Source organism: Synchiropus splendidus, chromosome 5 (assembly GCF_027744825.2).
Source record: "Synchiropus splendidus isolate RoL2022-P1 chromosome 5, RoL_Sspl_1.0, whole genome shotgun sequence".
Lineage (NCBI taxonomy): Eukaryota > Metazoa > Chordata > Actinopteri > Syngnathiformes > Callionymidae > Synchiropus > Synchiropus splendidus.
In genome coordinates this window covers 5,656,171-5,681,812 of record NC_071338.1, presented here as the reverse complement: position 1 = coordinate 5,681,812, position 25,642 = coordinate 5,656,171, and the positions used below count along the sequence as shown (strand labels likewise).

At 43.5% G+C, this 25,642-nt stretch overlaps 1 protein-coding gene across 4 annotated transcripts in view; it reads right to left on the bottom strand.

The window, feature by feature from the left end:
* The window catches only part of adkb (adenosine kinase b), a 142,647-nt gene that overhangs the window by 75,109 nt on the left and 41,896 nt on the right, over positions 1–25,642 (bottom strand). For all 4 annotated transcript variants that reach the window (XM_053864531.1, XM_053864534.1, XM_053864532.1 and 1 more), the window contains 2 exons: positions 9,179–9,351; positions 4,390–4,498 (listed from right to left, as the gene is read on the bottom strand). In XM_053864531.1, coding sequence (XP_053720506.1) covers positions 4,390–4,498; positions 9,179–9,351 — 282 coding nt within the window. The remainder of the gene's footprint in view (positions 1–4,389; positions 4,499–9,178; positions 9,352–25,642) is intronic.

The following is a 25,642-nucleotide window of genomic DNA, read 5'->3' as shown; positions in this document are numbered from 1 at the left end:
AGCCACGTGATCCCCAGAGTTCAGTGCTGACACCAGGGTTTCAGACGGGTCTGGACATGGCACCTCTCGCTTATCCTCCCATCAAAGTACAGCTGGGATCAGCAGAGGAAAGTGACACAGGCGGAGGTCGACTTTGTGTTTGAGCTCCACAAGGCAAGACCAGAACAAAACACCAGCACAACAAAAAAGTCGCTCCCATGAGAATAGACTCTAATCAAGATGAAATGATTTACAAATCTATTTAATAAGCCTTGCCAGAAGTCAAACTTGGCATGTAAATGCGGTGGGGATTAAATTTCATCGGCAACCAAGACTGTAACTGATCGCCTGCAGACAAAGAGCGAGCCTGGCTGCTGGCTCCCCCCCCCCCATCTTCCCAACGCCTGCATTTTGCCTCGTGATCCCTCGCATGTGGAAGGACAGGGCCGGCACAGAGTGGCGCAATATAGAGGGAAGAGAGAGAGGGAGAGAGAGAGTAAGGGAGGAATATTAGAAAGAGACGTGGTGAGGACGGGAAGGAAGGACAGAGCTGAAGGACGGAGTGAGGACAGAGAACTGGACAAAGACACAGTCACCTTACAGCTAATCAGCCCACCGGCTCACTGATGAGGTGTCGCTCAAAATATGGAAAACGGCTCTCTTTGCTTTTTGGGCTACAAATACAGAGGTTGGTGAGGCGGCGGAACAATGTGTGTGCCACTCCAGAGTGTAAGCTGCTCCTGGTGCCAGTGCTGCTCTTTCCCTGCCTCTGCCCTCCCCTTCGCCTCTGTTCTTGCATATTATGCCACAGTGACAGAAGCCGAACTCAGCTTTCCCCCGCAGTGAGGGCAATAATACTGCTGCCAATTAAAGCTGTGTTCTGTGTGCCAGGCTGAAACACGGCTGCCTCAGCGCGCCACCATTTGGGAAGGGATGGAGAACCAGCGATTTTTTTTCTTTGGGTGTGTTTAGCTTGTAGCAGTCTAACGGGGCGAAAGCTTCAGGGGTAAACAAACAGCTGCCACAGCTGGGCTCACTTTTCTGCAACCTTGCAACGAGGCCTTCGGTAGCATTGGCAGGTCATATGGGGGCGGCATGACTGTCCATCACCAAGCTGCTCGCGCTCAGAAACATTTTATTTTTCCACCCAAATTGCTACATTTTGGCAGAAACAAAACCATCAGTGCACCTTTATCACTTGGGTCAGATGTCATGAATCAGTTGACAGACAAATGGAAGCTATTGAGAAAATCCTATTGACAGAATGGATTCTCAGTAACTTACAGTGTTTTTGATCACTTTCACGATGACTGACAAAGGAAATCAGTATTGCAAGAAATGGACTACTACTAACAGAAATAATACAAAAAATAATAATGTGAACAAAGCGATTTTGCATATGAAAATTATGTGAAATGGTGATTTTAATAGATGCTGCAGGAGATTACACTTACAATTCAGTTGCAGGTATCTATATTGGTGCAATGATGCAAACATTAGCATGTCTGTCCCACAAGACTTTATGAATTTAAAAAATAGATTCAAATGTAACAATGTTATCATTTGTTTTGATTGGCTGATATTATTTGAATGGTGCTCTAAGTTAATGTTAATGTTGAATAATAACAGTCAAACCTCAAAACTACAGATCTTTTCCCAAGTACTATTTCATACTGTGTTACATTACATATTACATTTTAGAATAATTACTTTCAAAGTCCATTTTCATCTTCCCAGTTTAGGAGGCCTGCTTTGGACTTTTTATTTCAGTTTCTTCTTTGGTTACTCAGTCTGTTTCACGCTTATTGATCACCATGTGGCGGATTTATTTGTATTTGAAGTCTTAATCAGAGAATAAGGCATTGATGAAATTTACTTTATCTAAGCATCAGGACTAGTCCTACTGATTACACTGTCCAATATGTATAAAAAAACTGCATACTTGGCTGTGCTCCAGAAAACAAAACCAATTTGTCTCCATTGGTTTAAAAGGTTACTGGCCACCGCAAGTCACTGAGTTTGAGTAACAGTAAATGGCTGAATTCATGATGCACTGTCCATCCCATAATGAAATTAGTCACAGAAAAGTGGGAGACAGTAGCAACATCACATGATCACACGTAAAGCAGGCTCATGTCTCAGTGGCTGAGTCTTGCGTACCAGCCCAGTTGGCAGAGACAAGTGTCTCCTCCTCCTACCCTTGGGTTATTTCTGACCATCTGTGCCCAGTCATTAACAGGCCTTTTTGCAGTCAATTGTCTTGCCCATCTCCCCCTCCTTCATAGGCAAGACTTCATAGGCTCTGTGCATTAACCACCAGATGAACCAGGTTCTTTTCCCACCATATAGATGAGGTACGACGCTCGAGAGGACGTTACATTAGCACTGGAGCCAGAGGTTAATTCAAAGTGGAACGATAGAGGCTGCATCAGGCAGTACAGATCAAATTACAGGGCAAAGCAGGACGAAAACACACAGAGGCAGAGCAAAGATTTGATCCAAACACAGTGTGTGTTAAGCAGCAAGTTTGTGTGTAAAAGAAACTGAAGGATAGAAAAGGGAGGGAGAAAGAAAAGGCAGAAAGAAGAAGGTAGTGTTCATCGAGGGCCAAAGGGGGGGATGGGAGGGAAGGAAAGTAAGAGTGAAGGAAAGAAAGGAGGGGGCTAACTGGGACACATACACCCCTCCAATTAGAGCCACTCATCGCTTGTTCATATTACATATCTGTCTACAATCATGGCGAGCACATGTAAATATCAGTGATGGTATTCTACAGCATAAATATTTAAAGGACATTCGCCTGAAAAGCATTTCAACCATTCCTTCCCTCTGCCTTTGTTGTTGCTCTTTGTGCAATGATTTGCCTAAGGACCCAGATTTCCTAGCAACAGCCTGCCACCGAACATTTGGCAGCAGTTCAACATTCTCTCTCTCTCTCTTTCTTTGTGAGAAATGGCAGTGCTGCTCTGCGTCTGCCACCAGTCCTGCTGCTGCTGCTGGACGAGACTGGCTCCAATAACTCCCGTCTTCATCCAATCGCACCGCGTCGTCACAGACACCTTAAGCGACTCTGCCAGGATCCATCCATCACCTCTTTAACACATGGACACCGGCAAACGTCGTGCATGAGAAAACCAAATGACATGCTAGTGACTCACATGCGAGCTCTGCAATAATTACATTTACAGATTAGCGTGTGCATGAGTGAGTGCGCCACCCAGTTGTCACTTTGGTGACAATCAACAAAAGCACGTTCCCGCACAGTGGAGGGGGGTTAGTACAGTGATGCAGCCGACAATATGTACAATCGCGCGCTAAATGGGGTAAATAGCCAGGAGTGCTCTCGACAAGGTTAATGGAGAGGGGAGGCCTGGGTGAACAGTGGTCTAGACACACAGCACCGGAGTAAGTGGGAATCGCTGCGGCATTGCATCAGGCTAAGGACTTAACACGAGTGTGAATGGGACTCTAATGAAGCCGATGATCCTTCTGTTTTCATCAAGAGAGCAGGAGGGACACTCAATACAACATTTGAGATTCCAAGCACAGACCAACACCCATTGGTGGTGTTTCTACCCTCTCAGGAATCCCAGAGAAGCGGCTCCTGACGTGCAAGACGCTCGGATGCGGGCAAAAACCAACTGCCAATTTGCTGAGGATGTGCCCTGTTTGCTAACGTGGAGCGCACTGACTGAAAGCGAAGACCACACAAAAATCAGCACCTCTGATCTGCTTCCTGGCATAAGCCCCAACATTTACGGCTAATTATGAGATCCCCGTCTTTGCTGGGACACTGGTGCTCACGGTAACAGCAGAGGGAGCCGCAAAGAGGTCACCCTGGATGTGGAAAAATTATTGTGAAAAGCTGAAAGAGGAGAGCGGGGCCATTTCAAAGCTATCATCTCAACCTCCCTTCAGAGGAAATCTTGATCTGCCAGAATTTAACATAATCCCAAACAGTGAAACACGAGCATCGCTCTCCAGAAGCTGCATTACGTCCACTGTGAAGTGTGTGTGTGTGTGCGCAAGCACACATCTGTCCTCCACAATCTGTGTGTTTTGTCTACATGGCGTGTAGGAGGGCCAAAGCAGAATGAACTCACATAATCAATTTTCACACTTTGGCAGCACCTGTTGCGTCCTCTTTACATTCACGGCGTTGAATGAGGCATTACATGCAGAACAATTTCACACTGAGCCACAGCTTTATGCACAAAGACGGAGGAGAATTGAGTTGTATTGTCTCAAAAGGTAACATAGCTCATTTCACAGCACAAAGGAAGAATGGAGATATTGACAATGCAGAACCCTGTGCGGAGGAAATTCCTGAATAAAGCCTCTTAACATTGTGTCCTCTTCTGTCAATAGAGTTGGGAATCAGCAGCTCTGAATAGGGAAGGTTTCACTTACCGCTATATAATAGACCTTGGCTTTCTTCACCAGCTCCCAGTTGCTGTCCAAGTCCAGGTGTTTCTCCTTTTTGTAGCAGTTTGCTGCTGCCAGGTTGGCCACAAGGGACCTGCAGAGACAGTGCCCATAAATCTTTAGCTCTGCTTATCAACCATCTTAATTGTATCTTAAAAGATCCCCAAAAAAACATACACTGCAGATCTCACGCTCAAAACTCAAACTTGTATTTATCGGCCATGGACATACATAAAGGTTGTTAAAGAAGAATAACTAGCGTTGGCAGTAGTAGTAGGAACCTATTTTGAGAGAGTAAGTGTCAAAATATTGGTAAAATGAGTCTGATGAGGTTGTTCCATGAATGGAATTTCTGCCTCTAACACACCTGATATCTGCATGGTGCCACATTAGGCGACTGCCATCTAATTGAGGTCATTGGGGTCAATGACATTTCAAATGCAAATTATACAAATAGAAAAACATAAATGCAATATGGGTCTGAAAAAAATCACAGGAAAAGAGCACCTTGGCAGAGGGTCGGACTCTAAAGGATGCTTTCGTTTCATTTTGAAGCCGGCAAAAGTCAAATTACATTGATGAATTGGAATATGACAAACTTTGCAAGTTGAAAATTTGAACCTTAGTGTTGCAGGGAAACACAACCACAATAGAATGTGCAATGATTCAGGGCGAAAAGTGTCACCCTATCGAGATGATCACTTGTTTTTTTGCAGGTCTAAGTGGATAACCTAAGCAGGTGGCATTATCTTAATGGGACTCATTAGCCCCTCCTCACACAAAGCCTCTTTATGGGAACCATCTACCATCATCACTGCTGGGAGTGGGACTGTTAGGTGGGCGGTTGACAGCAGGCGCCAGAGAGCCGTGTGCATCCAGTGCAGTTACGGTACCCTAGATTGGTCCGGTCATGACAGTAAAGACATTTGCGACACCAGGGGGAGTAAGTGATGCTGTCTGTGGTGGAATTCAGACAGAGACAGCTTTTCTGGATGGAACCCAGAAGCAAACAGTTTGGCGAAAAATGGTACAATATCGGACTTGTTCACTCCACAGGTGGAGCAAGGAAATTACTCTTAATAGTTGGTTATGGTCCCCCTTGCAAATCACTATGATCTGAACAAATAATGTACATACGTAAATCAATAAATAATAATGAAACAACTCAATGGATCAGCTTGTGTCTGCTTTACAGCAGAACAAAAATGAATCATCATCAAAAGCAAAGAAAAATGGTTGCGCTGGTGTGAACACGTGACATAAGTGTGAGTCACCTGTGAACATCAGTCGTCACACAGACTGCGCTCTGCAGCAGGTTGATAGTTATGATCATAATCAGTTGATGGTCCATGGTCTGATTATGGAGTACAGCATTTGACTTCAATATTGCCTCGTGGATTATGGCCACTCGCTGGCCTGCAGTCTGTTGCTGCTGTGTGCACTTGGATCTGTGCACTGTGAGAAAATACTGTGACACTTTAGTCTGCTTGAAACTTCTCACTGCTTGAGTGGGAAGTTTTCCTTGGTCAAAATGTGATACAATTAATCAAGTGAGTCTACAAATAAATTCCGCACATGTCTTAAAAGGAAAACCAATCCATGAAAATGAATACACATGAATCAACCTTCTGACCCATGGGCAAGAAGTGCCATCACAACAATTGACATGACAATGTAGATGACACAAATAAGCATGGCTTTTGCATGATTTACTGTGATAGTGCAACACCACCACAGTCTGTGAGCATGTTATAACTGATAACATTGACATCTTCAAATTTTCAACGTGACGTCATAGTGTGAGAAGCAAATACTTAGGTAGGTGCACCTCGGACCTCATGAGTATACTGTTAGACCTTTCACCACACATGATAGTTTAGGTTTAGTTAAACTCCGGTGAGACTTCACAGTTAACTCGACCATATATTTAAATCTTAAAATATGGGGATGCAAGTTACTTAGTGAAGTACAGATACTGAAAGTTCTGGGGAAAAAAAACAGTTCTTAATGAACAGTTTCAAAGAATGCTTACTGCTTTACCCTCCACTCATTTGTGGTCCTGTTTTTTTTTTCCACAAACTTCCTTCACCTTCACCTTCACCTTCTTCTGCCGCTTATCCGGGGTCGGGTCGCGGAGGCAGCATTCGGAGCAAGGAAGCCCAAACTTCCCGGTCCGCACAAACCTCCTTCAGCTCCTCCCGGGGGATCCCGAGGCGTTCCCAGGCCAGACCGGAGACATAATCTCTCCAGCGAGTCCTGGGTCTTCCCCGGGGTCTCCTCCCGGTAGAACATGCCCGGAACACCTCCCCAGGGAGGCGTCCAGGGGGCATCCGGATCAGCTGCCCGAGCCACCTCAGCTGGTTCCTCTCGATGTGGAGGAGCAGCGGCTCCACCCCGAGCTCCTCCCGGATGACCGAACTCCTCACCCTATCTCTAAGGGTGCGCCCAGCCACCCTGCGGAGGAAACTCATCTCAGCCGCTTGTATCCGCGATCTCATCCTTTCGGTCACTACCCAAAGCTCGTGACCATAGGTGAGGGTGGGAACGTAGATCGATCGGTAAATCGAGAGCTTCGTCTTGTGACTCAGCTCTCTCTTCACCACGACGGTCCGATACAGCGACCGCACCACTGCTGCCGCTGCACCAACCTGTCTATCAATCTCACGCTCCCTTTTTCCCTCACTCGAGAACAAGACCCCGAGATACTTAAACTCCGCCACTTGAGGCAAGAACTCTCCACCAACCTGGAGAGAGCAAACCACCGTATTCCGGTCGAGAACCATGGCCTCAGACTTGGAGGTGCTGATCCTCATCCCGGCCGCTTCACACTCGGCTGCAAACCGACCCAGCACATGCTGAAGGTCCCGGTCCGATCCACAAACTGTATCTGCAAAATTCATTTGTTTTGTTTTGACTGAAATAAAACATTTTTCCCTTTTTTGTACCACAGTTAGGCCCAGAAATATTTGGAAAATGACACAAGTGTTTTACCTGTTTCTGAAAACAGGATACAATTATATAATCAAATGGGCTTTAAGTGCAGTCTCACTGCTGTAATTTGGAAGTATTCACATCCCAAATGGAGTAAAGGTTTGGGAATGACAGCTCTTTCATACGTAGCCATCACTATTTCAAGGGACCAAAAATAATTGGACAATGGACTCAGAGGGCTGCAAATAGAAAAAAACAAGGCTGCATTGCCTCTTCTTTAGTTATCAATGAAGAAGTTAAAAGGTCTGGAATTGATTCCAGGTGTGACATTTGCATTTGGTTTGACTTGAAACATGTTGGAGGAAGTGTGATGGCATGGCCTTGCATGACTCTCAGTGGCACTGGGTCACTTATTCACTTTATTGATGTGACAATAGACGGAAGCCGCCGGATGAATTCTGAAGGGCTATTGAGATATACTTTCTGATCAGATTCTGCCAAATGCAGCGAGGTTGATTGGACGGCGCCTCACAGTACAGATGGGCAATGATCCAAAACATACTGCAAAAGGAACTCAAGAGTTTTTTTCAAGCAAATTTGTGGAGTATTCCGCAGTGGTCGAGTCACCAGTTCTCAACCCAATCGAGTTCGTATTTCACTTGCTCAAGACAAAACTTAACAAAACAAAAACAAAAACAAAAGCAAAACTTAAGGCAGAAAGGGCCACAAATAGGCAAAACCTGAAGAAAGCTGCAGTAAAGCTCTGGCAAAGCATCACGAAGGAGGAAACGTGGAACAGTGTTTGGTGATGTCCAGGGGTCCAGACTTCAGGCAAATGACTGCCTGATTCTCAACAAAATGTTGAAAAGCAAAACTTTATTTAGGGTTCAGTTGGTTTGTCCAATTACGTTAGATGCCCATCAAAATGAAAAATAGCTACAATTCCTACATGTTTAAGCGTATGTTTTTGTTCAACCCCTTGAATTAACGTCTGCATGTGCCCAAATCATAAAATGATTGTGTCACTGCCCCCCCCCAAAAATAAATAATTGGAAGAAACAGATGTCAGCTGAGAAGACAGTGTGCAGCAGTTGCACCTGTTTTACACTCATAGGTGTTCAAGATCTCTTTGTGTTCATTGAGGCCATTGATGGGGACACACTGGCTCTCAATCTTTCAAAGCTGTCACCTTTCTAGTCCGGCCCTGCCGGCGACCTTTCCTCTGGCCTTCTGAGTTGTCTGTTAAACACCTGTAAGAAATATTACAGAGCTGGCCTCCCTGAAGACTCCAGCTGACCTTTTCAAGTGTCAGCACTCACATCAAACAAGCCCACTAAGACCATTCTGCAGGGCAGACCCCGGGGGCAGACTGCGTCCAGCCACCGTGTGACTGACAAGCTTTCTACTGGCAGATGAAGGGCTGCAGAGGTTTGTTTAGAGAAGCGTATTGATCCGGGCCTGCGCCATCATGAACTGTGGACCTCACTGATATACCTGGGTGTGTGTGCGAGGTATTGACCTCTGCAGTATCAGTCGTGCTGATGATAGCACCGCAGTGAGATGCTACACTACATGATGCTGACAGGTGAGCACTGAGGAAGCCTCGTCATCTCTAACACATCGCTACTGTCAGACTACAGATGGATGATGACCCACCAGGGTGCCAGTGACTGAGCAGGGGCTTAGAGAAACACACTCAGGCTGTTCATTTTTCCTTCTGATGTGTGAGGCCAGCCACAGATCCCTGTTATGACTCTCACCCTGAGGAAGTGGCCGCCTCAGGATCAACAAATAAACCCGTCTGACAGTTGGGACACTGATGCGGAGGTTCGCCTTGACTGACCTGTTGTCCCCAGTGATGCAGGCTGCACAGGTTCCAGTGGGCTCCGCGCTTTGCTCGTAGTAATGGGCATCAACATGAGCTTCCGCTGCCTTCTGCTTCAGTATCTCCCCAAAGTGGTCAGTGCCGATGCACCCGAAGAACGTGGCCACCTTGTGTGGTTTCTGGATCATCCACTGGGCAAGGAAGACAGAAACACATGCAGCAGTTACACTCGGCTCAGTTTACCAAATGAAAGTCTGCTTGAAGGGTCGAGTTCAGCGAAGGCAGATGGCTGACAAACTGGAGCTTCGCAGCAAACATACTGCTTGTGATATATGAGGGCTGTGAGCCGTGGTAAACAACCAGTTCTACTCTACGCAGAGGCCGCATTCTCACACTCTTCCCTCCTATGTGCTAAAAAAGTCTCATCTTCTTGTAGAGAAAATACAGCCCCCATCTTTCACAGACAAACAGGCCCACTGTAGGCCCACTCCTATAGCTCACACAGCTTCCAAGTGCTCAGTGACTTTTACCTGATGTGATGCTCAGAATCCACAGTGCCCAGCTTTATCTTCACAAGATTTACCGATGCGCTGTGCACACTGCTCTTCTAGCCCTCTATTTTGTTGCTGACTGGGACCCCAAGTGAATGAGACGCCACCGCCGAAGATGACCCGGTTTGTGTGAAATTAATCATTTCGCACGACCAAATGACAACTGAGACAGGAGAAGAAAAATGCATTTTCATCAGCAGACCTGAGCTGCTCTCGTGATACTCCGCGCTCCCAGTGTCCTCTTGTCTCCAGGTGACTTACTCATACACAAGTAAATAAACAGGACAACCAGGAAAACAAAAGTATCCTTCTGTTGCTGCTCTCAAATGTTTCTGAACAAAGGAGACGGCTGAATCCAGTTCTTAGTTTGCCATCAGCTTATTGCAGTAACTGAAATTGTACATCAAGTGACTGGAAAAATAACTGCAAAAGATACCACTAGTGTAGTTTTTAGCAGTTGCCTACTCTCTTTCTTGAGGAACAATCCCTGGCACAATCTGTGGTACTGTAGGACCCAGTGTGTCAAAAGCATGATGATATCATAGCTGCTGTCTCAACTTCATGTCATGTGAAATCCTGTCTCAGTAATTGGGTCGTGCCCCTGCCTCCCCAGCACCTTTATGACACACAAACAGGCAAATCCACAGCGAAGGCAGCAGAAGCCAGCTCTTCCTCTCCCATCTCTTGCTGCAGGCCCCTCGCACTTATCAAGGTCAGAGGCTTGGGTACATGTCGGGTCCAATTTGATTTCACCATTGACGACGCACCAAACTCAGAGTCCAAGGTTAGCGGCTGACGGCTGTAAATAATGACAGCGTGGCCCCTCCATTTGGATGCATCTCAGGCGGGACTGGATAGGCCTGCTCACAGAGGGGCGTCGAGGGGGGGGGCTTCACAATCCTCTCTGATGACTGCATGGTGAATCACAGCAGCAACATTACCCATCCTCTCCACGTCTCCCTCATCTGACCAAAGGATGTACTCTCTGCCAGTTCAGCTTGTCATCTTTGAAGATCATAGTGCGACTGTATACACACAGAATCCTCGCAGTGCACCCATGCACAGAGGTGGCAGACAAAGACTGCACAGACACTCTGTCATAGAGGAGAAAGTGAAAACTTTGCCAGAAGCTCCTCTGTGACTGCAACAAAAACAAAGCAGCAGCACTCAGACTGCGCAATGATGTCGAACATTCAATCTTGGATCCCTTTCCAGTAATAACCTGGTTCATGAACAACAGTCCAAGTCCACAAGTCCTCTCTTGCTCTCGTCATTTAAAGTCAGTCAAGCATTGTGATGAGTTTCGTCATATAGTACAAATGGCTGCGTACATAAGAAAATAGCTGTCATCTTCCAGATGAAAACAAACCTGCCATTTTGTCCCACCCACTCTTTATTCCAATTGGCCAGGGTCGTGCAGGGATGCCTGCAGACAGAGGCTGGCAGACCCAACATTTATTTTTACTGCAAATTCACTGCCACAAAATAAATAAATCTGCTTTGCCTTCGGCGTAGGACTGAGAAATTTATATTTCCATACACCATCTCCCTTGAAAAAAATGTGCTATACTGATTTAGGAATTTAGTGCAATAGACCGCCTGGTGAGAGATTACTGTATGTTTATTGATGGCTTGTATATATTTGTGGCCTTTCAAATCCCAAGGCAAAAATCTGCATAGTTGCGCTTAGTGTTACAAATGTGCGGCACCCAGACTTTTTTGACTATGAATAACAATAAACCAGTTCTTCAGGTGTGCTTGTAAATGTTACATGTCACCCGGGAACAGTTAAGTTCTTGATTTACAGATCATGCTAAAGAATGTCAAAATCATGTCACCAGTTCTCTTCCTGCGTTCTCACACCTGGGACTGATTCAGCACTCAACAACACCAGCTAAGATGCTCTATTGTTCCACTGCTGTGGGCCAGACTGTCTCAGCGCCCAGGCAGTATGCTTTCTTGGTGATTTCTGGTCCCTTTTCTCTTCATGTTGGTTGGTCCATGAGCTGTAATAGTCAAATGTGTCCATGAGTCAGTTCTGTTTTTTTCTCCCATGTGTTTTCTGCCATGTGTGTTTGCACCACGAGCACATTTTGGTTGTTCTTTATTCCTCCACTTTCCACCACGTTCATTTCTGTTGTTTCTTACAGGACTTTGTGGATTGTGTGCCTGACCGTCTTGTGTGTTTATGGTACTCGTTCTCCATGAGCATGAACTCATTTGTGTTCTGATTCTTCTTTGATCCGTTTCCAGATTTATTCCTCGGTTCTATTCATGTTTTCTCCTTGTCATCCAGTGTTGCCCTCGGTTCTTATTTCTATCCTGTCTTATTTTGTGGATTAATAAGTAACCTCGTATTCTTGTTATTGAGTCCCTTTGCTACTGGTAACCACTCACACTTGTGTTCTGTGCACACGTGGTCCCTGACATCACCAGCTCTTTAAAATGACAAACCTTGTCTATGGAAATTTTTTCTTTTTTTGATACTGACTTCAGAGCAAAAAAATAAAAGGATTGCATGCTACAATGAGATTGTGAATATGCTGTATATGACCCTTTGTGTCTCATCTGTGCTACATGAATTCCATCAACCAATTTTTATCCAGGGCGCCCGGCAGACATTCCCTCTCCACTCCCAGATTATGTGAGATAATACCTCCATTATGACAAAAGCAGTATTCGCAGGGTTACAGGGAGGTCAACCAACCCTGTGCCGGGTATTCATGCTTAGTCACATCCCAATTATAGTGCGGTGGTGGAGGCAAAAATTGGCAAATGTACATCAAGGCGCTTCATTACCGAGGGCTGCTCCAGTGAAATTAAGCAGCAGATGAGACAGAGTGAGATTTTCTCCCTCAGGCAGCATGTCAGACAGAGGGAGGGGGCGAGTACAGAGAAAGGAAGAGAAGGAAGCTGAAGTAACACATTTTGTTCAAATGGGAACTTGCACTCATATATATATATATATATATATATATATATATATATATATATATATATATATATATATATATATATATATAGATATATATATATTCAGTTACCTGCAGAGAGTACTGGTCCCTAGAGACTGTTCATAGGCTCTCGTGATACACTACGACGGATCGCTTGTGTACATATAAACAAAAAAAAAAACAGCCCTTAAAACGCAGAGGGGAGGGGGGTGGCAGTGGGATGAGGACAGGATGCTCTCCAGTCCACTAGCTAAAGGCAAAGTGATAAGTATACATTATGTTAAGTGGAGAGTAGCCTGCCATCTCTTTCTGTTTGAAATCCATTTACCCAAATAATCTCACATAACTGCCCGACCACCCACCTCCGGCCCTAGGGCTCAGAGATAGCTATTAATTATGTTGCATCTTGGCTGCAAAGAGGCCCACTTAGGTAGTTGACCAGGATAGTTCCAGTTCCAGGGCAAACACATAAATTGTATTGAATGAAGCTGGTGAACGTTTGAGTGCAAATCTTCAATCCGACTCTCACTGAAGACCGTGATGTGTGACTCATCACCATAAAAAAATGGAGAATGGTCCCTCTTACTTTCATAGCAACCATTTATTTGCTCATTTTTCCGTACCCCTATTAAGCCTCGCTTTATTTCCACTACCTCATCAGCAAAAATAGTGAACATGTTCCTCTGATGACTACAGTACCATGTTCAAGATACCACCAAGAAGCTTTGACTGACAGTCACTTTTAGTGCACCACTAGTATCAGACGTGATGCTGGATGGTAGATGCTAAAGTGAGCAGAAGACTATAGAAAAAGGGAAAAATACTGCAATGAATAGGAAGTCCTGGTAGAAGGCAAGGTAAGTGGGTCTATGACAAAACTTAGATTTGAACGTTTGGATCTACAAGTGGTCAATCAGAACCTAGATAATCCACATTATTCTCCCTGTCTGTCTGGACATCTCAATAGGAAAAATAAATAATGTCTTCAGTCACAACAAAGAGCGACAGCAGCAGTGATGACGACTTGGACGTACTTCCAATCGCAAGTAAGAGTTCTGGCCACTGTTGATGCTTTTGATGCAATTGTTGTACACGACCATAACCACTCAAGGTCAAGGAAGTTCCACTGTTTTTTCTTCCTCTTTCTAGACAGGTTCTTTCTAGACAGCTGCTTGCATTACAGATGTGTGTCAACTGATGACCTTATCAGTTGCGAAAACAAAGGTCAAGAACAAGAAACTGCAAAGCTAGGCTTATTTCCCACAAAGGAAGTCTGTCTTGATGCTGTCGGTCACTGGCCAACCCTTGAGCACAAGCAGCAATACGCAGTCACATATCAAACCCTGATTTCTCTTTTTCACAGCCAAGTCTTTTCTTTTTTATGTTGTGGTAACACTAAAGCCATCTTAGTTTTATGAGACTGTAAAATCTGTTGTATTTTATAATGCATAGTACCATGTGTATCTGTCATACAGAACAAGTTCAACTGGAAGTTTCAATTACTGACATCACAAGTGAGGTGGTGGCAGAGAGCTGTTATGCTTCACTTTGAGACAAAATCGCAAAAAAATCTAACATGAATGATTCTTTAAATCGTTGGTGTCAAACATAAAGATTTTGCACTTGAAGACGGGAACTTTTCTATGGACATTGCTTCCCTCCATTGGAGGATTGAGTTCAAACATTGGAGTTAGGAAGTTAAATAACTCTCCTTTTGAATCATTTTTTTTTCAATTTCAAAATAGTACTTTAAAATGTTCAACCACTTAAATGTCAGCAATACAATTGAAATGCCATACAATGATTTTGTAATCCGGTGTGGTATCATTACCATCATGTCACAAAACCTCGAGCTAAAAATAATTCTAAGACAGTGCCATGTCAATATCATTTTTCATAACAGCAACGCAGCTAAAACAATGCTTTCATACTCAATAAAAGGCATGTGAACCTATCTCAATACATGGAGTACAATGTAATACAAACGATAGGTCAATTAAAAAACATGATCAGTGGGACTGTTTCACACTTAACACCATAGTGCATCAGGACGTCTTTTGTACGCTGATGTTTTCGCCAATCCATGATGTGTTGTAGGACTCAATATTCCTCTTCCAAAAACATGCTCTCTGCTGTCCCACAGGGGTGACTGTACCTTGCCAGGAATCATTCCTGCTTAATGTAATTCCAGAGTGATTCAGAGAAGTCACAGCACTGTGGGCTCCTTACAGGCAGTGAGCTGACAGCTATTTGTCCTCCTCCAGACCGACGACAGAGACGTCTTCTGGTCGTCGCAGGTCGCCATCACCAGCCTCCCTCTCTCACCCAGCTCAGTTCATCTTTTCAACAAGGACAGAAGACAAGTCCCCATTCTCCATGCTTCACCTCACCCGTGTCGTCCTCTTGAGGAGAACATGTCCGTGCCTAATGATGGTCACATTAATTATAAGCTTATCAAGCTGGCCTAAATTCAATAGAGCTATTTATAGAGGTCTGTAAAAGCAGAGGACCAGGGCGCTGCACGCCTTAAAGAGACAGATGACTTCTATTGTTTTTATGTCTAACATCAGGACAGTAGATGTTACATTCTTATATATATATATATATATATATATATATATATACAACAAACATGGAGGAATCCCTGAACAAAAGCTAACAAAAGCAATCTGTTTACTTTTGTATGTATGGGTCCATCACTTGATTCACAATAAAAAATGTGGCTTCTTGTGGCAAATATTGTTATACGTTAAACTGCGATTAATTGAGATTAATTAATCACAAATTCTCTAATTAATTAGATGATTTTTTTAATCGTATCCCACCCCTAATATATATAGACACACACACGCACGTGTATATATACCTGCCGTCCATAATCAAATAAACAAAAACAATGAGAGTGGAAATGAACATCTTGTCTGAGAGATGATTTTCTGAGAGCCGTTTTAGTGACACAGAGATGCAGCTCTTAAAATAAAAAGAAAAACAAAAAAAGAAAAAGAAAACCATCCACGTTGGTGCTGACAAAAGGACAGTGTCCATGGGTGCTATGTCGACTGAGTGAGCGTTCAGTCTCACGTGAAGATCTTTGTCCTCGTGTGCAACACAGCCATCTTGACAGTGGTGGATGGCTTTCTGTTCCGTTTTTACAGCTTACACTGCAGTTAAAGCAACCAGCCAACATCTGCCCATCACAACCTGTCATCACCAGCACTTTTATAAAAAGCATGGCGTGTACAGGGACCTCACCATGAGCGCTGACATTGATGAGGTCTGGCAGCTTCCATTAAATCACTCTTCCAGTAAAGTGTGGGGCACTGGAGTAGCCGGCCAAGGATTTTTCACTCAATCAGGTAACAAAGCAGAGCCCAACCCGCCCGCCGCTGAAGTCTTCTGGTCAATAACCCCGATCAGTTCAATTTTATGCACAGTTAGCCATGCCGTGGTGCTCGGGCATGCATATGTAACAGTCAATGTTTGGGTTTTTTTTAGTCCACTATCTGTGCTGCATGGCACCGAGCATAGCAGAGGGTGGTTCATACAGCCTTGCCGCCGCAGGCATCCTGGCGGGGCACTCCAAGTGTGTGCTGTGCTTCACTGTCACAAGAATAGAGCGGCAGCCAGAGCAAAGCTGTAAATGATCAACACGATAATGGGCTGATTGTCAGTCAAAGGCATGGATAAGCTCCCTCTCCAGCACTTTCCTTTTAGATCAGTCAACCATATTCCCCTCTCTGCAATCAACACACAAAGAAGAAGCAGAGCGCAAAGTCCGATGGGAATCAGGCCCGTATCGACTTCAAATGCCCAGATCCTCAATGTCTGGCCCGTCCCAGGCTGACACATCACCACAATGGTGACGCTTGTGTAGTCGTACCAGCCTGCAAGGCTGAGGGACGTTCAAACTCGGGTTGGTGAAGATAATCATTTCAGAATCCTATTGAGAGGCAACATTACTGTGAGTTTGCACCACTGATTCCATCTTTTTGGGATGAAATGAGCGCCACCGAGACTGAATACACCTCAGTGGATGTGTGAAATTCTTTTTTGCTTCTTCATCATTATTATGGTGTGCTTAGTACTCTGATCAATTAATGCGACAAAAAAATGATGCAACAATATGGGCTCACTCAAGTGAATTACTACAGCAACTCTGATATATATTTATGATTGTTTAACAGTGGTTAATGTCAACCATTACCATAATAATGAACACAAAAAACTCAATCTAAAAAGCGATGCTGGTGAAAGGATATTGAATGACAGACCAGACCACCAGTCAGCAAAGATTCAAAGGCCTGGTTAAAATACTGAACAAGAACCAGCCATGATATCATGACAATCCTGTCTAATGTAGGGACTGGGGTCACAGATGAGGGTGACTTTAATGTAAATATAATATACAGTGGTAGCTGCAGCACCAGCGTGTCCCTGCACTGATGGACACTGAAAGTCAGTGCAGTAGTTCGACACTCTTCTTGAAATCTTGCAGGGTTTTGTTTTGAGAAAAGCAGTGTGATGCTACCCATGAACAGCAGAAATTCATGCACCACGCAGAGGTCCTGAGAACGGGTCCTGTGCACGCTTATGTACAACAGCGTGCAGTGATAATATCATAGTTTATCTAATTTAACAGTCATTTGCAGAGACCAGTGGTCTGCAGCGGGTCAACAGAAAAACGCAAGTAATTCGCAATATCCACTTTATATCTTCCAAAAACAACAGTAACTCAATGCAACAATCATATTCCTCAGACCACAAAGGCAAACGAAGCATTGATGTATGGACACATCACCAGCTGCTGGCATATGAGGTGGCGCTATTGGAGGAGGGATGGAAAGTTGGACCAGCTGGATCAGCATAGTAGACAGCGCAGTGGGACGAAGCACGCAGTCGTACGTCAGAGCTTAGGAATAAGAGGGTCAGTTTAAGTTCATGTCCTGTAACTGCACTATAAATGCTTTTTATGAGTCTTATTCACGCCAGACAAATTAGCCAAGAATTAGGACACCCCAGTTAAAGTTGAGCAGTCGTGTATTCAGCTGTAAAAACATGAGCGATAGCACACAGAGTTGATGAATTATTCTTGTTATCTTCCATACAGTTACATATATCTACAGTCAGTACAAATAAGGGTTTGCCACATGTTCGCGTCAGATTACTTGGCGCTACAGAACCAACAGGTCCTCAACTGTATTTTCAACACGACAAGAATGTCACAGTAGCTGGAGTCTTCACTTCCACAGACCTATCAAAGGTGGGCTCACACGACAAACCCTCATGCACACACACTTGCAACACATTTTGTTGCTTCATTTTCTCACTGCATAGGAATCAGGCATGTGTCGCTGTCTCCAGGCAGGGGCTCTATCTAAAGTGAAAACACCTGATTTTTCCCTCTCTTTCCTCTTATTAAACACACACAGCCTTGATTTTGTTTCTGCAGCCCAGGAGTCCTGAATTATTTACAGGATAAACAAGGTGATGCTGTTGCAGTCAGTCAGAGGCAATATCCTGCTATCACTGCAACAAAGATGCAGGGCAGGAATGAGAGGTCGATCTCTGATCCTCCAGCAGCTTCTCCCAGATACTTATCTGGGGGGGGGGGGGGGGCTCGAGGGGAAATACCACCTCCACACTAAATCCTCACACTGTCACTCTGTCGACTGCAGAGACAATGGCGGCTGTAAAGGCATACAAGCCGATTTACAGAGAGTGTTCATTCCAAGGTGAGGTGTTATTAAGTGATCACACAGTGGGATTCATGTTTGTGGGGGCTGCTGCCATACAAGGTTCAGGCAGTGAGATGATGAGGGATGTTTGCAACTAAAGCCTCTAATCCTGTCTGTGTTCCTGGGGCTCCAGCTGGTGGAAGTGCAGCTGAGTTCATCCCCTGCCCAGGTGAATCAGTTCCGCCTCTCCTCCCTCATCTCATCTCATCTGCACACAAGTGGCACAAATGCATGGCGCTTTGATCACAACAAGGTAACACATGGGCGATGACTGGTGTCATGGACAGGTTTCGTCTCCTTTTTTTCTGGAACTGCCAGCAAAATGACTGCCTCAAGTCAGGGCTTAGCAAAGTCAGGCCCTGCTAAAGTCATTGTGTCAGAGTGGAAAATTTGCTGCACGACATGAGCAGCTGGAAGAAAATGAGCTCTAATGAAGGGGTGTGCGAGTTTAGCTCCAAGAAGCAAGCAGCAGCAAAGCGACATTCATAAGAGACACAAATTCCACCCATCCCTTTTCACAAATCTAAGTTTCATTCATCTGATAATTTGGACACGTCTTAAAGGCGGTCACCATCTCTGGAATGAAAATGACACATGTCAACAAAGAGACCACAGTAGTGTTAACAAAAAGAATTTCCATGTGAAGCTCTTTTCATTCACTTTACTCGTGATTATTTATTGGCTATTTAGTTCATAGTTAATGTAAAACATGTACACAGAGAGCCGTTCATTTCAGGTCTGGTTGAAATCATTTGATAATGTTTATGTCAAGCGTTTGAAACAGGGTCATTCTTCATCAAAGACTGAGCCCATAGGAGAGATGTAGGATGAGCTATTAGGTCAAAGAAAGGAAGGCTTTAAGCGTAAACCAGGGGGACACAGACCTAAGACATACATCCTGGAACCAACAGTTGTCTGTAAACCTTTCTGCTTCTTGTATTGATTTAACAGCACTAATCAGCGCAACATCACTTCGCTTGACAAAGTCAAAATGATCAAGACTAGATTACATCATGAATCAGAGGAAAAATATGAAGTGTAATGACGTATAAGCAAAAATACATTTCATTTGTAATGGAATGTGAATTGGCCATTTTGAATGAAGAAACATTAGGAAGTTTCAACACAAACACTGATTTTAGAGAAGAATATAAAACTTACATAGGACTTCAGCATTTTCTCCCACTACATCGACAGCAGTGTGAAGTGGAATCCTTACTTTTCAGGGGTCAAGGCAGCCAAGTACAACCATGGGGAAGTTCTATGTTACTGGAGCAGATCCAGTGGACAGGTCAGGTTCCACTTGGTTTCGTTTAATAACAGCTCCACCATCAAAACTCCTTTTAAAGTAAAAGAAATGGATGGTGAAATCATTAGAACAGTTGTTCTGCCAAATGAGCCAATGGACAACCGAATGACACGAATGAGGTTCTTGTCCCACTTCTGTCATGTGCTCACACAGGAATTCACTCTTTGGTTTCTATTGGTTTAATTCATTGGCCAACATTGGGTGTGATGCTTTAAGGTCACAGAGTTTTGGGTGGGCGCAAGGCAAGAGAGGACACTTGACACTCATCACTAGCAGTGGGTTGCCAGCTTCCCTTTTGACCCTGTCTGCACGGTCCCCACAAACTGTGCCGCATATAAAGCGCTGCTCTTCTCTCACAAAGGACAGATAAGATTTAGCTTGAGGCGGCAAACGAAAAACAACATTTCTAATGTCATTACACACTGTAGCAAGATGCTAGTGATCAAATTACATGTGCTTCGATGTCCCCTGCGCACAGGGAGCTTTTCCTTCATGATAACTGCAGGAAATATCAGTGATGAGTCTCTGCTTACTCAGTGAGTTGGTGCAAAGCAGTTAATGTGTCGATTCGGAGGCCATTCGGCTGCAAAGGTAAGCAGAAATGGCTCCAAGCTCCAGTCTGACCTTGAGAGGGATCCCATCCAATCACAGTAAAGGTCCCACCACTGTACTAATAGACTCATCTTCCTCTCTGCCTGGATCACATGCAACGCATGGAGGGCTCCATCCTGCTTGGCAAGTTAAAGCAGCATTTTTGTTCAATAAAGTGAAGGGAAAAACAAGCTCTTGTGAAAGCATCACAAATGTGACTGATAGCCACGTATGTGAATTAGATTTGTGTAACAATGTGGACATTCACATCGCTATCGATGATAGCAATTGACTAAGTGGCAAAAAAGCAAGCCTATGTTTCCTGCGTCAGAAACAATGATCAGAGGTGGAGAGGGTGAGCTGCATGTTTTTATATTCACCATCATCCAGCTAGACGAACACAAAGTCAACAAAATGCAGGGAAGATTTGGGAACATTTTTGCTTTGAACTTGGTCGTATGATTGAATTCCACCTCATCTACTGGCAGCTTTAAAAAAGTTGTGTTATTTTGCTGACAGCTCAGTAGGAGGGGGAGTTGGAACCATCATAACTACTGGCTGCTGCACTGCATCGTGACAAACAACGGGGAGAAGAGAAAGAAAAAAAAAAAACAAAAAAAAAACTGTGGATTTATTACCCAGATAACCTTCCAGGTTCCTTCAGCTGGCGGGGCTTGCCAGACAACTCCGGCAGAGTTATGCATCATTAATCCCCATGAACACCACAGTGATGAATTGCACTTTGCGTCCCCATGAAAAATAAGGCAGTTATTACTAAACCATAAAGATGTGTACTGGTATCATCACTTGGAGCAGATAATAATACCAGAATACAATGTTTCAAGGATTCAACTACACACTCCATGGCAGTGAGCAGTATATTTCGCCGCCTGTCACTGTGCAGCTGGAGACAGAAAACTCCCATTAAATAACAGCTCCTGAGCAGAGAAGATGAAAGATCTTTAAACCCAGGATTGAAATACACAAGAGACACTCAAGCTAGCAAGTAGCATTTAGTGCACTATAAAGCATGGGTAAATAATGACACAGCTCTGTCTTTACTACCCGTACAGAGGCACTCGTTGACCTCTACTTCTCATGGCCACCTGAGTCAATTTCAGGGTTCTATTTAAAAACACTCTCCCTCTCAGGGAAGTTGCTCCAGCCGTGCCATCTTCACCTACAAGTTGATCTTACAGCCTGATGGCAAAGTAAGCTAAGTGACGCGATCACGGCCAGCAGTCTCAGAAATCAGAAAATGTGCCGTCCAATGAAGCAAAGATAAACAAAAAGTCTAGTTTGAGCTGCATCATTATTTGATTATTTGACACTATTTACAATGAATACAATTTATTGAAGGACTAGTTATGCATAAGAGAACACCAGTGTTTTTGACTTAGAAATATATGAACTTGAAATTATTTTTTATGAGAATTCATAGACATTGATAAGCATGAACATGTATCAATAGGTAAATTCTTTGAGCAACAGCGATCGTCATTGAAACAAGGCACTTCGTCTTAATCTGAGAAGGAATTTTTAGTCCTCATATAGAGAAGCAAAACAACTGTACCATCAGGCCATATCTAGACACTAGAAGCAGAGGTAGAAACAGTGCAGAACTATTCCACTTTAAGAGGATCACATCTGCGATTTCGGTGTCTTTTACATTGTTGATGTTGCACTCAGTCTCCAAAATCAATTAAGACCGCTTTTGTGTTTAATACAGGTTAAATGACTGAGACTTTGCTCGGTTCTCTCTCTGAGCATCAACGTGCTGGACATATGCAAAAACAGTGACTATATCTGTCAATAATGAAAAAACAAATTCAAACCATAATTTACCCAAACATCCAAAAATATTATCTTATGTATGATGTTATCTTACTTCGGTACATGTCTGGAGGTCCTTTCTCTGCTGCCACTGTCAAGCATGAAGCTGACTTCTTGGTCACTTCAACGCATTTTGTGCGATGAAACAATATAAAGGATAGGTGTGTAAAGGCACTCCACAACATTTCAACATTTGATCAGAAAAGCCTCTTACAGTACGGCCGTGGTCTACAATGGATTCAGGTGTCACCTCCGCAGCCTGCAAATTCCAACACCATAGTAAAGCTTTGACAGGGTAACCTGAGGGACACTGGCTTGCTAATGTTCTGAACATGTTTTAAATACAAGAAAGAAAAAAGCTGGAATAATGATATTAGTAGTTACTGGGACTCTGACTTTGTTTGAGTTGGGGATCAGTACGAAGACAATGGCAATATTTATTTTGAATTCATTTACAATGTTAACATTTTTGTTGAAAACATGTTTGCAATATCTATTTTCTCATTAATGTGTGTATTTAATTGATTATGGTTCTGTTTTTCAAGCAAATAAATATAATATAAATAGTTCCGCGCCGTTTTAAGTATTTGCCATTTTTTCCCACAGAATCGAAAATGGTAAATATTTTATTTTGCAATTTTAGTATCTTGACAATCCAAGGATGAAGCTGTCCAAAACTTCTCAATACATTATTGATTCACTGCACTTTTAATTTTGGTCAGAGACTGGTCTGTTGGTTTTACTTGGGATCTCTATTCTTCACTTGAGCGCTTGAATTAAAAATAATCGAGGTAGTGGAGTTTGAATGTTTGTATTGGTTACTGTGCACACGTAAAGCTACTTTGAATAACATGAGAGAGGTTTTTCAGGAAACCTGTTGCTCTGCTGTTCCCACTGAGAGACTGCTATTTCTCCACTCGTAAGAATTGTCCAGACTGGGACTTGAAATGAGTCCAACACACATAGTAACACTATATCCCCTACAGGTGTAAATTCCTGTTGGCTGAGCAGTGCAGATGAAACTGGAGAGAACTGCGATTTATACAGAGATGTTTCCTCCACCAGATGAAGTGGGGCCCTTGCTGGTGAGAAGATCACTTACTTTCCTATTGCCAGCTGAAACATAAATTCAAACCCTGCTATAAATCAAATATAGATTTTCAGCTCCCCTCGCTATCCTGGGAACGGCTGCAATAACAATGTCATTTGACACTGCCTGGTTACCATTAACGCACTGGAATCCGTCCATGTTGAGGGTTTGGGTCTCTCTCTCTCAAGCGTTTTACAGACCCAAAGAGAAGGGAAATATTACTGACCTATTTAACACTCAGCGTGTAAAGAGAAGAAACTAAAGTCTGAGGCAGATGCTCTTTACATATACAGTGACTCCAGACTCTCACGGCCAAATATAACACCCCATGCGCCAATAATGTTAATATGCTGAATTTTTGCGGCTGCGACTTTCATGTTTCTAGACACAAATGTTTCTCAGCCAGAAAAGCACACAATGCATTCCAGTTAAGTCTAACTTGAGTGAAAAATGTGATTTCTATTTAGGTATTGTGCAACGTGCCAATGAGCCCTTGCTTCTGCCAAAAGTCTGAATGTGATCTAATTCAGTATATTTTCTCTTTCAAAGCGCTCAAATAATTATCATTAAAGAGTAAGTGCGAGCCAATGTTGATCCACCCGGGCCTCCATTCCAAACTGGCTTCTAGAAACAGTACAAAATTGTTTTTCTGACTCAAACACAAACATTCTAGTATTATACACTTGAAGTATTTGCTTGGCACGCTGTTAAGAAAGTGTAATTCTGCTGAAAAGGGCCACATTGTTTCCCGAGAATGTTTACAGAGAGTCATTCCGGCTGAAGCACATTTTATATTTTAAGCAAAAAGTAAACCAATTTCAACAAAACACCTGCACCCTTCTGGCCCGCTGGCTTTGGAAAAGCTCATCGAACAAGCCTTCAGCCAACACTGTAGAGCTGTGAGCCGGGAAAGAATGTGCACTGGCAGACTGCTTGGAGAGAACAACCAAGGTCACCAGAACAATAACTGCGCAAAGGATCGGCTCAGGGGGAAGTGTTGTGTCTCTAACGCCAGTGAAATGCAGAGCAATGTGTAGAATGATAGGGAGATGGATATTTGCCACTTCCCCTAGCAATCTCAGCAGAAGCACTTAGACTGAGTTTGTTAAAACTGCTCACAGAGGTTGACAGAAGCATGACAGAGCAAACGTTCCATACGCAATGACAAGATATGAACACTATCACATTTAAAGCTCGGACCACTGGAAACATTTTTTTTACAGTGTCTCTTCTAATAATAACCAGAACTGAACTAGGAAGCTTTTGGATCATCATTCAAATAAGACCTTTTGATGTGGATGTTGATTTTTTTTTATGGGATACAAATGATTTCAAATTCTTCTCAAGGACCAATAAAGATCTCAGTTTGAAAGAAGTGGAGCTCTCTGTCAACTGTTTTATGATTCATGCTTCACAGGGTTAACACATGTTCCTGGATTATATGTCATTATTTTAATATAACTTCTTTAATAATGTATGGTATCTGAGCACCATATTGCAATGATTTAAGCAACAGAAATTCAAAATAGGTCCAAACTAAGGTAATCTTGATTAGTCAACTAATCGAAAAAATAATGAATAGATTAGTCGACAACGAAAATAATTGTTAGCTGCAGCCCTAGCGAATACATTGTGATGTTCTTTGTGACGACGTCAAATAGGGATGTCCCGATACCGATACGAGCTTCCGTACTGGCGCCAGTGCTGGCCTATTTTTGCTGTACTCGTACTCGTCAAGTACTTGCTCACGACAGCATCCGATAACTACTGAAGTGTTCCTCGCAATATTCACCATCCACGCTTTGAGTGCATCGCAGGTTTTACAGGGCTGTGCACTGTTACGCACAGGCTCATGCCGCACCCATTCCTTTATCATGGAATAAATACTCCCTGATGCGCGGCGCGGTGATGGACATCCACTCTCATTGAAAATTAGCATTGCTTCAATTTTTGACAGCGCTCATGAAAATTACATGATACTGTGTAACTCTATGTGTAGACGTTATCCATATTTTACTGTAAAGTAAAATTAAACTATGGACTGCAGCACCACGCGCTGCGAAACCCAACACCAAAGCCAAGCATTCTAGAGTTCATGATCGTAGCTTTAATCATACAACAGTTCACACTGTTGTTTTGATGAGAGCCACCCGTGCGTCTGTGCCGTTGAGATTACAGACGCATCGTCCTTGACCAGCTGAATCATGACTCGCTCCAGCTTCTGCGAGACAAACAATTGAAGAGTGCTTATGTACTATCAGGATCTTAGATATAATATATTATATATATCAGCATATGCAGTGAAAAGTTTTAATGAAATCTGCAGCATTGGTATCATCTCTGTCAGGGAATGTGCTGAAAAAAAAACAATTTAAAATGGTCATAATGGTATTATTAAGAACTGGTATCGGTACTGGGT